Source organism: Cyprinodon tularosa, unplaced genomic scaffold, assembly GCF_016077235.1.
Source record: "Cyprinodon tularosa strain WSP-4 unplaced genomic scaffold, ASM1607723v1 ctg583, whole genome shotgun sequence".
NCBI lineage: Eukaryota > Metazoa > Chordata > Actinopteri > Cyprinodontiformes > Cyprinodontidae > Cyprinodon > Cyprinodon tularosa.
The window spans coordinates 721,235-736,114 of NW_024039322.1; the positions used below are offsets into that span (position 1 = coordinate 721,235).

The 14,880-nt window shown below is 38.1% G+C and overlaps 1 protein-coding gene across 1 annotated transcript in view; it reads right to left on the minus strand.

Moving 5' to 3' along the window:
• Positions 1-11,130, minus strand: part of mmp11a (matrix metallopeptidase 11a) — a 45,727-nt gene extending 34,597 nt beyond the window's left edge. The window contains exon 1 of the mRNA XM_038306523.1: positions 10,869-11,130. Within this exon, the coding sequence (XP_038162451.1) occupies positions 10,869-10,973 (105 nt within the window). The 5' untranslated portion in view covers positions 10,974-11,130. The remainder of the gene's footprint in view (positions 1-10,868) is intronic.
• Between the last annotated feature and the right edge of the window lie 3,750 nt (positions 11,131-14,880).

The window sequence follows — 14,880 nt, forward strand, 5'->3', positions numbered from 1 at the left end:
GATGCAAAAGTTCCTGACTGCAGGAAAAGATATTTAACCTCGCAACAAAAACTCTAAAATTCAAATTAAACCTTTAACAAAAAAAATCCTCTTGCACTGACTGTGTTCTACATTCAAACTAAAAGAAAATGCAGAAATGGTCAGAGGAAAAACGTTGAAAGTCTTAAGAACTGTTGACTGAGGTCATGTTAAAAGATCAAATCAAAATCTGACTGCACAGAAGGAAACGCGATGACTCCGGAGTTATGCACAGTGCTGCAATGGGAAAAGCATAATTTTATTGCATATGCATACTTAGTTTTTTCCCCACATATTTAAAAATCAGATATTAGGATCAAACGGTGCCATGTTGAAAATCAGGAATCAAAGTCTCCCATCCTGAGATATTTTATTCAGTCTGCAGACCAAACCTACACTTACAATGTTCAGGTGGGATCAGACACAGTCACCTTGTGCTGAAATAACCAAAATGGATCTGCGTTCATTAGCCACTTACAACCTTGCGCAGCTGTGACCTAGATCCCCTCGTCTGGAGCCCGGGTCGGTGCCGACGTCACCTCTGCTCTCACGGTGCCTCCACCAATCACTCTGCACAGAGGCATCAGCACCATGGGACACAACAGAAAAAACCACGGGAATCGGGCTTTATTGACAGAAGGGAAATCCAAACAGCTCGCTGTTCCACCCACCCCCTCTGCTGCAGTGAAAACAGAATCCCACTGCCCTGAATGCCACAGCCTCTCAGCCTGTCCGGGCCTGCGTGCTCAAACTTACTCTACAAACACAACTGACAGATTAAACCTCTGCAGGTAAAAGTGACAGACTAAACTCAGACATTACAGGTGCAACATAATGTTCAGATTTAAAGATTTACATATGATATGAAGATTAATCAGAGCCACAAAATCATGCCGCAGATTAAAGTGGCTGGAAGTATAACTGAAAAAAAAAAAAAAAATCTACATTAGGGGGACTAAAACTACCAGAATCCAGAGTGAGTATTAAAATCATACAGAAATTGATCAATAAAACCATTATGCCTATAAACTCTTTGTTTAATGTTATTTAAATAAAATATTTTCTAAAATATCTACACTCCCTGGCCACGTGATTAGACTGTTAACGGACTCCCCTGGCATAGTTACTGCCATCAGGAAAACCAGTGCACTCTGGTCTTAAAGGGATGGACAAGTTACCAACAGTATCCAGGTGGGTTGATGTGTTAAAATGGGCAGGATGGATCTACGCTTTCATGATGCATCTGCAGCATGACATTTAGACCAGTAGTAACCAATTAAAAATCATCAGGGTCTGAATAAAGAAGACCATCAACCAGTTAAGATCTGGAGACATTTTTAATTATAATCTGTTACTTTAAACAGAATTTAACACTGAAATAAAATGAGGTCTTTATGAATCCATTTTATAAATTGAATTCTTTAATATAAATATATTTAAAAAAATAGAAAATGTTTCTATTTTAAAAGGTGTTTATTGAAATAGAGAACAACAATCACTCAGTTTGGTATATAGACAATTCCCTTATTCACATTTTTTTATAAAACACCAGAACTGACTGTTTATTTTTGTATTTTTTATGGCTTAATGAGAGCAGTGGACTTTATGCTGCCCTACAAGGCTCTAAACCTGGGTTTGAATGGAGAAAAAGCCATTATAAAGCACATATCAAGGTGCTCATTTGAGCCTTAATCCATATTCTTCAAAGCAGCAGGTTGAGCCAAACACACTTAAAATGTTTAGGGTCATCTTTGAGCACGCAATTTCACTTTTCTTTCACCAGTTCATCACAGTTCTTCCAGCAGAGTCCACACTTTCTCTGCTCTCTTTTTCTCATCGTCTTCTCCTTCTTGCCCATCGCCCGGCTTGCCACAGGTTTGCCTGCTGTGTCTAAAAGTAGCAGCAGCAGCAACCCAGACTGACAGCAGCTCATTGGCTAATTTGTATCACGTGTAGCCTGGTCCTGGACGCTCTGGAGGGCTTTAACATATTAACAAGAGAAGCGGAGCAAGGGAAGTTAGACACTGCCGTCGGACAGCATGCGGCAATATATAAATGTTCTAAATCAGATTGGGTCCAGATCTAGGACATCTGATTTAGACTAATCGGACTAGTTAGCATTTTTTTTTTATCTGATATTTTCCATATTTAATGATCCTGTGTGAATCGTCTCCTCAGGTCCTGTTCTTAACAGGTAGGAGTGGTACCCAGTGAGGTCGTCTGCTGCTGAAGCTCATCTGCTCTAAGGCTGGCCTTGCTGATATTTAGAGATGGTGTTCTATATATCTTGGTTTTCAGTGAGAATTTATTTAAGCTGCTTTTGTTATTTCTAACATATCATTAAGGTGCCGCTATTCTACCCAAATCTTTGACATCTACACCGCACTTCTGTTTAGATTTTAAAGGTAACTCATCTTTTTCAGAAAATACCATCAGAAAAATCTTGGTAGATCATCAGTTTCTAAAACACTTGGACCAGCTTGTTTGGCATCAACGGCCATTCCAGGTTTAAAGTCACTTAAAATGCCTGCTCTTCCTCATTTTGACGTTTATATAAAACTTTAGCATGTTGTCATTGTCCATCAGTAATATGGTTATGGTGGTTTATGATAGACTTTTAGCTAATCTTAGATGTCTAATTAATGAACTCAGAAAGGCAAATATCGTTATATGGTTCCGGCATCAGAAAGGTGATGCCTGAGCTTTATGGCTTGTCTATGATAAGACTGTTTATTTTAAACATCCCATTGCCAGTAATAAATTTCATAATTCAAATAATTTGTCTAAACTGCCTCATCACCCCTCTCTGATGGGTGAAAGTGGGCATTTATTTACAGTGCATATGCTCAAAGGTTAAGTTCCTGTGTCTGGACATGGTAGTTTTGTGAAACATTGAGCATCTGTAGCTGAGATGTAACAGTGTTTCTACTGAGCCTCATGCTCTGAGAAAGGGTTGATTTCTTACCAGAGAAAAGGTAGTTCCTGTACTTTTAAGGAGGAAAAATAATCAAAGGATTTTCAACTAGAATACTGTGTATGCTTTTTATTAGAGTAAAATATCCCGGTGCTATGTCAGACCTTGATATTAATCAGGACCGCGTAGTTATTCCTGTGAACAGAAATAAAATTACACGCCCAGTAGTTAAAAGTCGTTTATAAAAGTACATTATTAGGCCATTATTGGTGTTAAAAAATATGTAATAAATCTATATATTATATATATTGTTTAAAAATAACTACAATATGAATACCTGCTCAGGCTTGTGACACAGCCCCTCATCTCAGCTGTGTAAACAAATAGACAAATGTTTTTAAATCAAAAGGGAAGATAGACTAAATAATGTGGACAAAGGATGAAATGTTTGTGGGTGGATTACTAAAAAGCCCTAAAAGGACTGTTTCATAGTCCTACTTCCAGTGGAGACACCAGTTAGCTGCATCTCCTCACCCCAACTCTGGCTCAGTCTGCCCAACGGGCTCTACGGTCTAATGATGTCCTCTTCTGCTCTCATCCTGAGCTAACATAGGAAAACCACCACATCTTGTCTGCTTGAAACGTGCAATAGTGGATCCTTCTGCTAGCCATTGATAAGTTGTTTAACTTATTTTTGTTTGAAGGAACTGTCTGCTAAATGCATGGGGCAAAAATGAATAAATAACAAAAAATAGTTGATATCAAGGTCTGACATAGCATGGGATGTTTTAAAATTGTTGAGAAAGTGTGACAAAACACATGCATAGTTGTTCTAGCTTAAAAAATATATATTTTTTGTGCCTCTGGAACTACTTTTTCTCCGGTATATAACTGGCTGTTTCCCAGAGCAGGAGGCTCACTGACGATAGTGGCTAGGTAGGAGGGCTTGGGGTGCACGAGAGCTGCGCCCTGAGGTGACAGGAACTGTCATCACTGTCGTAGTGCAGCTGTTTGAAAGGTCGAGCTGCTAAAGTCAAATCCCTGAAATTATTTGGGCCCGATCATCCGAACACTAAAATTAGCAGCAGTCTAAAGTCAGATGGAGACTTTACACTCGTTTTTTCCCAGGACCTGGTTTAACTACCAGGCTTGGCTAACTGCATGCAGCGAGGCTAAAGCTTTATACTGATTTTCCTGCCTCCTTTTTCAAACGTCAGGATCTGAGCCAGCATGGATAAAGACAGATAGGACTGATTTAAAGCACTTTTTAGAACAGGCAAAGAATAATGAACAATCTGGGATTCACATGGAAAATAATATAATATAGTGTACTTTTTCTATGTGTTATTTTGCATAGTTGCTCATGAATAAAGACATTCTCAGAAAATAAAGTTTTTAAATATTAAAAAAATATAAAGTGACTAATAGCTTCACCATTATTAAACTGGTACATTACTTTTTTTTGGTTTGTGACACCATATTGGACCATGCAAAACACAGATTTGCCTTCACAAAGCCTCAAAAGGGCAACATTTATGTACAAAAAGTAAACCTGTGCAGTCAATTATGCTTTGTTTTAATTGTTTTTATAATATTTTTTGTTGTTGGCATTCATATAAGTATACTGGTGTGATAACTTAGTATTCATTTGATTGGTTTTTGGTATATACCTATAATAAACTGGAGAAAACTACACCTTCCACCACTGATTACAGTCTATACATACATAGTCTCTGTACACATGTAAATTAATATTTATATCCTGTATAGCATCTCTGGACAGATGAAAACTAAGTTTTGTTGCTTTGTACTTGTGACAGTGTAATGACGATAAAGTTGAATTGTATTGTATTGTGTTCTATGCTATTCTAAGGTACTGCTTCGTCATGACGATTTATCAGAGACGCATAAATCAGGCAAAATACCAGTTTGTGCAGGATTTTGATCAGGGAGTAGCATTATAAAACAGTTAAATGCTCAATGTTGATTTTGCCTGATATATGCTCTATAACTACAGTTGATAAGATATAATTTTGATATCAATATCCAGATAAAACTAAAATAAAAGCATTAAAAAGAGTGCCATGAATACGGACAACAGAATCTTGCCAAAGTTTATGACAAATATTTTCGCCATGGTAATAAAACATCTAGAATATAACACTGAAGAAATATTTGTTTTTAAAAAATCCCACTAAAATTTTCATAAAATCTGGAGCAGTTAGTGAAAAATGCTGTAACAGCTAATATATATTGAAATACCAGAAATGTGTTAAAAATTTATATCACATTATTAAATAAAATTATTTTGGGATATAGTGTATTGATGTTGAATTATTTTTCACTCCTACTGAGAACCAATGCAAAGTACATAATACCCTTTCCATCATGACACATGTTAATGAGCCAGATGTTTTTTGTAGTGAGTGAACTTCTAGTCCTGAGAGTTGATGCGTTACGAGCAGAAAAATGGGCAGCTTGAGTACTTATGGCGGTTTGACAGGCCTCAGACTCCTAAGATCTAGGTAAGTGCTTCGGAAAATCTACAGAACTGCAGCTATTCTAGGATAGTTCCAGTGTACAATGGTTGGTATTCATCAGAAGTACCGTATTTTCCGGACTATAGAGTACACCGCAATATAAACCGTGGCCACTGAATAAAAAAAAAAAAAAACTGGCGATAAAAATCGACTTTTAAAAGCGTTGGCAATGAATATCATCAATTAGTTGTGTCGCGCGATTAATGCGTCATCCGCCGCCGTCGTCATCGCTGCCACTCGATTGAAACGGGGGAAGAAAAAAAAAGTACGGCAGAGCGAGCCAGCGCCTCAGGTGAGCAAAGGCTGTTTTCAAAAAGACGTCAACTGTTCTAATGATCGATACCGCAAACGCAAGCTGCGTCTCAATTCGCAGACAGCCTGCGCTTTGTAAAGAGAAAAAAGTCGTAACATGCAACTTTTGTAAAAACAAATTAACATGGCACGGAAGCAGTGATAAGGTTGGCTACTTATTTTACTTTTAATTTCATTTGAATTAGCTTGAGCAGCGTTTATATTTTCTTTATAAATAAATTAACTTGCAAATTATGAGGGCAAGGCTTTTAAAGTTTAAATCTTCTGGCAAAGATAAAGTAAAGAAGATCCTGTATTTTATGGAAGTGAAGTGATAGGTCAATTCATTTTATGCCACATTCCCATGTAAATATCTGTCTTTGGAGGATGTGTTTTTTAGCACCCCTAGTTCTCTCATTTTTATTCCAAATACAATTTATAATTTGAATCACAGGGCTATTTTTATCTCTATGGTTATGTATTTTCTCAAGTAGCAACTTTAACTGCTATACTTTCCTGTCTTAAAAGGCAGAAGTCTTCTAGTCTAAAAAAAACTAATTTGTTGAAATGGGGGGGCCTATTGTTTAACACAAACATTAATTTTTCATATTGCACCAGTACAGTTAATGAGCAACCTGTACTTGTGTGTTTGTTCTGTCTAAAATGTTTATTTTGGAATAAAAAGGTTAATGTAAAAAATATTTTTTGTACGATTCATCGATTAATCTAAAAAATAATCGGCCGATTCATCGATTTTTAAAATAATCGTTAGTTGCAGCCCTAATATATATATATATATATATATATATATATATATATATATATATATATATATGTAACTGTAACTGGAGAGTGTAACAAAAGTAATTTACCTCTTGGATTATTAAAGTATTTCTGATTTCTGATTTAAAACCTGTAGGGGGAGCTCTACATATAGCCCCTGGGGTAGGGACAAAGAAGAACGCTAGCTCCCGTTAGCTTATTGGCTCGCAGTAGTTACAGCTTAAAATTCACTCTTCATTTCAGCTCTGCAGGAGTAAAGCCTAGTCTCTTTACTGGTTCAGCAGCTTTAATGTGGCAAATAAATGTCCAAATGTGAATTTGGGACACTTGTTCTCCCTTGTGCCTACTGCTACAATGTTTTTGTGCTAAATGAAAATAGGGCCCTTATTTTTTAACCCCAGTCGGCTTCGGCAGATGGCCACTCACATTGAGCCTGGTTCTGCTCGAGGTTTCTTTCTGTTAAAAGGGAGTTTTTCCTCTCCACTGACGCTACAAGCATGCTTAGTGTGAGAGATTGCATTCGAGTCAATGAGTCGATGCAATCAACTGGTTTTCCTTAGATAGAAAACTTTGAATCAATTTGACTGTATGATCTGTGAAGTGCCTTGAGATGACATGTTTTGTGAATTGGCGATATATTAATAAACTGAATTGAATTGAATTAATTCATTTCCAACTTTAACTTCCCATTCTGGTGATTAGGAAAAACCTACAGAAAAGCCGCACCTTCTTATAAGCTGCATGGTTCAAAGCGTGGGGAAAAAGTAATGGCTTATAGTCCGGAAAATACGGTATTATAAAGAGGTAGCAGAGGGGCTGCAGGGACAGGGTCGTGGTTGGCTCTGATTTATTCACACATGAGGAGTGAAACATGGTCAGAACCAACAGATGAACTTCTCTAGCTCAAAATTCTGATGAAGTTACCACTGGTTTTAATAGAAAGATGTCAAAACATACAGTACATCTGTTTGTGGCACACAGAATTGCATATCTGGAGACCAGCCAGTGAGGCCATGCTGACCCCTGTCCATTGCCAAAAGCTTTAACAATGAGCATCAGAACTGGATCACAGAGCGCTAGAAGAATGTCTCCTGACTTTGATGAATGGTGTTTTCTTTGACATCACATGGATGAATGGCTGAATGTGTGTGCCTGGGCTAGCTGAGGAACACATCGCCTCGCCATGCGTTATGGGGATGCGAGTAAGGCTCTGCTAAACCTTGGGCCCTACCCCCTATGTTGGTGTTACCTGGACATGTACCACCCAGTTGGAACTAAGCACGATTGAATGTCATGTCCAGCCTTTCATGGCGACTATTTTAGGGTTTTAGCTCCCTGCCTGCAAGAACAGAGTATTAAAAGATGGCTCAGAAATCTGCTCACGATGGAGCCCCATATCAGGCAGTTGCAGCTGTTGCACAGGGACACCTGTATTCATTTTGGGCTGTAGCCTCATCATTAATTGAACATTAAAAGAGCTAAAATAAGTGATTTCTTCAAAAGCTGATTCTGCCCTGGGCGGTGGGCTTTATCAGGGCCACTCTGTCCACGGGCATCAGACCAATAAACACCAAACGGCATCTCCATGCCAGCACATCTTACCAATAAACTCTTGTGATCATGAAAGTTAGATGCTGCCAGACTTGTCCAGGCATGACTTCACCTGCATATAAATCTAGTGAAAGCACCAAATAAATGCTTCAGGTAACGGTTCCTTCTCTGTCCCTGTTTATCTCTCACCTCGGATCATTTGATGCTTGTTCTTTCCTGGCTGACAGATGTTCCAACCTTAAGGAATTTATGGTTCTCCCTGTCAGGATCTTTGCAGCTTTTCTATAGACCGCACCCTCTACTAAGCATGATTTACAGATACCTCCAGAAAAACCACACATCCTAAAATAGGTCAAACATTTCTCTGCAACTTGACAACTATTCTCAGTAACAACTTTATTCTTCTGAGTCATTGTGCATCGCAAACTGCTCCCTCCTCTTGATAAACTGTTTTTGTCTGTGTACCTGTAAACAGAACATTCCTCTGAAGGAGGCCTGCATGCCAAACAATCCACTCTCTGTAAACGGGCTTAAATATTTACCCATAGAAGTTGTAATTTGATGGCAGATGGGTGGTAAACAAAACACAAGAGACTCCTGTAATGACAGAATACAATAATCACTACAGCATGTGATTTAGGAGCAGATTAAAGATAGTAATGAGTTAATTTTACAATCCACCGACTGTCGCCATCAGGACTGCTCCTAATGCTGGACCTCTTTTTTTTATGGTGTTGTTGACTAAATGCCTTTAAGGCCTGTTATTACAGCTTCCTGCCATGCCCGCAGTGGAGCTCAGCAACCTTCACAATTTCTTCACTCTTTCCTCCCCAATGATCAGACCTGGCTGCAGAAATCACAACACTCTGCTTGTTTATGGAGGATCAAAACTGCCAGAATAATAACAAATAATAATAAGAAAAAATCTATGCCTTCATATAGTCTATCAACACTTGAGTCATGGCTTTACTAGTTTCTAATTTACTTGATCACATTTTTAAAAAATAAAGAGAGAAACCAAAAATAGCAAATTAAAGATAAGGAGGACAAAAAAAAAAAAAAAATTTAAGGGGAAGTCCTGGAAATGAAAATTTTCTGAACAGAAAAAAAAGTGAAACATTTAATTAAGCTTACTCCTTGATGCCTATTGGTGCACATATGCATCAAACTCTGTATTATTCAAACAGCCAAAAAGAACATGTCCATTTGTCCCCTAATGCCAGTTATTTCACATTCACTGCAGATCTAGGAACCTTTGCCAAGCACTTATTCCTGGTATGATTACTCCCTGATGGTGTGTTACAAGAGACCATTAGAACGATTGTCCTAATTGTGCAATATACCTAAACATCTATCAATTGTGTTTGATGTAGGTAAAGTAACAATCTCAATTAGCATCTACTAAAAGAAAAAAAAAAACACAAACACTGTTGTTTTGTATTCCAATAATATATCATAATATATAGTAAATCAGCCTCTGAATCATAATCAAATCAGCTAATTTTCATGCTGCCAATTCTACAACACTTATTATTTGAAATCACTTTAAATTTAAATCCAGTCAAATCATCATCAATCAGGCAGATTGGTTAAAGTGTCCTTCTAAAGAAATCAGCAGGTTGCATAGCACGCCTGACTTCAGTCTTCCTAAAAGAGCCTGTAGCAGAAGTGGAAATGTTCTGGCATTGTGTTAGAGACTTTGCAGCAATCTCTTATACTGAACATGCATGTGTCAACAGTAGAGAGGAAAACTTTCATTTAACAGGAAGACTTATACAACTTTTATTGTCATTTTGTATTCACAGAGTGTATACAAAATGAAGTAACCTCCAGAAAAACCAGAACCAGACTGAAAGGAATGCAGGAGCACTGATCCAGGAGAGCTCTCTAAGACAGAGAAAGGTAAAAATGTAGTGGGAGTATCTCCTGCAACGGCGTCATCTAGAAGAGAAACGAAGCAGACTAGATGGTTTAAAGCAAGAACTGAAGTGCAAAAACAAAAAAAGGAGCACATACAGTCAGTCTTTGTAAAACTTAGTGAATTGCTATGCCTAAGACAGAGTTAAGAACTCCGCTTTTTAACTTTTTAACACTGAAAAAAAACTTTTACGGGACTAAATTCCGTAAAATAATTCAAAGATCTAATTGCTAAATCCAACAAATAGGAATAATTGTGCATTGTTATACTATCAGATAAGAGAAAAATAACAAAGGAAATACATTTTTTTAAACCACTTGCAGTGATTTCACATGGATCGCTTTGTTGATACAGTTTTAATCTATATTTATCTATTTTTTTATTTCATTTTGGCAGTTTGGGACACTCATAAGTCATCCTGCATGTGGTATATATCTATTAGGATGCTCATAGTCTAAACAGCATGTTTTTGTTGATGCTGAGCAGACAAAATGATAAATGGTGATAATAGTCTTGGTTTGGACAGCTTTTGTGTTTTATTACAGCGACAGGTCAAAAGCAGCGGGGGCCAAAAATAACCATTTTCCTAATCATATCAGTCAATTTGTCCTGATGATTCTGACTGCTTGCTGAACTGCTGTAATTACATTTCACACAGCAAACATATGAGGCGCAAACTTCACTTTTCTAACAACCTGTTGCGCGTTAATGTCCAGGCATCCTTGCATGTGGAGGTGGGGATCCAGCTGAATAAAGATAATTGGCAGCAGTGATGTGCAAAGATGTTTCCTCTTTTTACACTAAAAAGAGAAGAAAGAAATCTCCTACATAAAGTTTAAAAGCTGAAACTCACCGGTGCCGCTTTGTACCTGCCGGCTCCGCGCACTGGAGCGCCAAGCATGCTTTGCAAACACTGTAGCGCAAACACCCACAAGCACACGACCAGAGAAGTCCGCATCCTCAGCGCCGTCCGTCAGGAGCCGTGATGGATGGAGGTGCACAAGCAGGCAGAGGTGAGGTGTGCAGTCAGATCCAACAGCCACACGGCTCCAGGATCCAGGGAGACTTCCCCTTAAATATACTCTGATTTCTTTGTTCCCCATAGGGTTTTTTTTTTCTCCCATACACTTTTTTTTTTTTTTTTTTTGCAGCCCCAGGCTGATAATACCACCCGATACCATGTGACTCTTAACCGTTTCATTGCCGCATTGAATGACTTCCAAGCTCCAAAAATCTCCTTGAATACCAATGAGTTAGAAACATCTCCTAAACAATGACATATGCACCACAAGCATTGACCTACAGGCTGTCCTGGAAATAAGTGGAACAAGAACACAATAGTTTACACTGAAAAGCAACCACAAAAACCCACAAACATACACAAAAGTTGTTTACTGCAACAGTGCAGTTACAATTTTGACTGTTTTTTTTTTTACATTTTTAGTTTTCTACTTTTAGTAATGTCTGAAGTTGAAAAAATAGACACTGCTGAAATGTTTTTTAACAGTTCTACCTTTTTAAAAATGTTAAGAATAAGCTTGTATTTGGAATATATCTTTTCGCGTCACCAAAATGAGCTTTAAGGTCTGTCTTTATTTGAATAAAAATGCTCTTTATAAAAATAATTTTACAAAAATATCTCCATTTAATGATTAATCCGACTCAGGTTGAGGCTGAAATGTTTAATGAATGCAGATGAACTTCTCTAATATTCAGGAGGAGCTGCTGTCAGGCATAATTCAGTTGTTTCATAGGTTCTAACTCAATGGCGTAACTATCAGTAAGCAGAGTATGCAGTTGCTTGGGGGCCCCCAACCTCTTAGGGCCCCCGTCACTGACACCTGGTTGGCCCCCTACGCAATTGTGGACTAGGACATCTCGTTGCAAACGTAATGGTGCGAATAATTCGTCTTAAACCCAGCTGATGCTAGGTTGACCAACCGGACCTTATTTATACCCCAACGCATGCCAGATTTCAGCATAATGGTGAGCTGTTTAAACACGACATCAACAACAAAAGAGGCAGTGGTACTTTTAATTACTATGTTAATAACTGTATAGTTCATTAGACGGTTGGTAAAAAATATTTTACCATAATATGTTTCAAATCGAAATAAAGATCTTAAAAGAACAATGTATTTGAGTATTTTAATTTTTAGACTACGACTTGGAATTATGGGTAATCCAGAGCGTAGATTAAAACCATAACCGTTACGTACAATGTGTTAGCGACAATGGATACCAAAAAGAGGTACTTAAGCAGATTCCAGAAAAGAAAAAGCAAGCTGCTGGAAGAACAGAAAAAACTTCCCAAAATAAACACGTTCTTTCAAAGAATCAAAGAAGGAATGGAAGACGTTGCTGCTACAGTGAGTAAAGATTGTGACCAGGAGATGAATGGAGAGAGTGTGGGTGAGGAGGCGAGCTGTGAAACTCAAGGTAGCCCGATAAGACTCATTTTCCAGCAAAATACACTAAAGTATATCCATGTCTAGTGAAGGTGATGAATGATGAAATGATGAAGTGTGTATGTTAGGGGCACATTTTGGTTCGTAGTCTACGGCAGCGGCAGCAGAGGAGGGGGGGTCCCAATCGGTGTTGTACTTCGTATGTAATGTTGCTTACTGGCCTATTGTTGTGTTGTTACGCCATTGCGACTTGCAGAAATCTGTTTAACTCATCTTGGGTATGTATGTAAGTCATTATTTTTTTTGATGGTGGAAGGCCATGTGTTCATTCCTTGCTCAAATTATAAATATTTTGAAACGTATCTTTGTGGCTGCTGTGACTTTATTGAGAGTAAGAGCATGTTACAGACACTTCAACCACCTTCAAACTGTCACGATTCTGCCTTTCCTGTTTCTGTTTTCTTCAGTTTTTATTTACACTTTGATGTCTTTCTGTGTTTTCTAGGTAATTGGTTTCTTTTCTGGCTGCACAGTGGAACAGTGTTTGTTTTTTCAGAATCTGTGTTGCCATGTAATAGACTGGTGACCTGTCCAGGGTGTACCCCGCCTCTCGCGGGATTAATTAACAGCTAGGCACGGGCACCCCTCGTAAACCCAGCAGGGAGAAGGGTGATGGAAAATGGATGGATGGTTTGTTTTCCATTTTATGTCATTCTAGTTTTTCTGGGTGTTCTCGAGTTTTTTATGTATTTCTTGTTTACTCTCTGTTCCCCCTTATGCCATTCTCCTTTCCCCTAGCTCCCTTCTAGTTCCTTCTATCCACGCCTGCTCCCAATCCGTTGATTATTCCATTCTTTTTTCTGTTTGGCATTTATACTCCTCCTCTGCAGTTGTTGTTTGCTGGATTATCTTAATTCCTTCCTTCCCTCCCTCCAAACAACATATTTCCACACAAAACAGTCAGGGATCCCCCCCAAGACCGCCCCCCCCCCCTCGAAAACACAAACAAACTTTATTATTAGGAAAAGAGGAAGTCACTTTTTTTCACCCAAACTTATTATGAATCCCTAACTCAGACACATGAAGCTTCTCAAGATTTGAAATGACGTATAACAATTTCTCTCTTTTACTGCATGAAATGAATTACTGCATTTAAATATGTGTTATTATTTGTGCATCATTACCTCCACTTATAATTTGATACATTTTTGTTAGAGAGGAATATTGAATTAGTTTATGCATAAGGCTGGTCACTCTTTATTAAATCGCCATGGCAGTGTGTCATCTTCAAAGTACAGACAGGGATAAAGAGGTACTAACACGCAGAATAACAACAGGTTTCTTGTTGGTGGCAGGACAGTCATGAGAGGCAGAGGTGAAGATCTTTTGGAGATGCTGATTCAACAACTGAAAGTTTGCACTACTTCAGCACAATACAGGAGCAAACATAGGCAGCAGCAGCACAAAAAACGGATTCATCATCCCAGACAAAGCGAAAAAGAGAACTTAAAAGAACAAAAACAAAATAAAATATCAGGATAAACAAGCCTTCTCCAAGTGGAAGGAACTAGTGGAGGAGAAATGCTGCAAAAGGGACACTTAGGTTACCATGTTTCTCCTTGACATTTCAAGGAGAAATTACTTTTTTTCCATTCGGTTTAATTAGACAGTGTTGCTCATTACCATAAAAAGCATAATAGTAGATTTAAGCAGCTTTCAAACCACAATGCTTTTTGTCACAGTAAATGCCAGCGAGTAGAGACTTCACACTGTTCAGTCAGCCTCCATGACCGCAGCTTTTGAAACTGTGTAAACATACAATTTACTGCTGTGTCTGTGCACTTTTTTTTATTTTCTTTAATGTTTTATCTTATAATAAAGTTTACATAATTTAAGCAATCATGAACTTTTTCAACTTTGTTAGAACTTCATGAAGTATCAGATGATATGGTTACACCTGCGTTTGACACAAAGCGTGTTTGAGGCAGTGACATGTTTGGTTTTAGCGTTGGTTTGAGTGAAATACCCCCATTTAATCCTAGATGGCAGTAGTTCTTACACAGTATCCCTTTAAGAGAATGTAAGACTCTGGGGGAACAAGCGAGCCTGAGGTACACAGCAGTTTGTGTTAGTTCAAACGAGTCATGACTAATTTACATCTTCTGCACCAAATTCTGTTTTAAATGTCATTATTATTATAGGCCTTGGATCACCATTCCAGGAGGTCGAAAGAACAGTTCAGACCTTTATCAGAAGGTGTACCTGGAACAGCCTCTTCTGTGAGCTGCTAATTTAAAAACTGAACCAAATTAAATTTAATTGTGATCATGTTTAAAGACCTGTAAACATGTTTGAAAACAGAAATAAGTTGAACTTTAAAGAGGAGGCTCAAATCTGATTGTTTCTTAGGATCAAGGCATTCATATTAGGGACAACAAAGCTGGGACATTCCAAGAA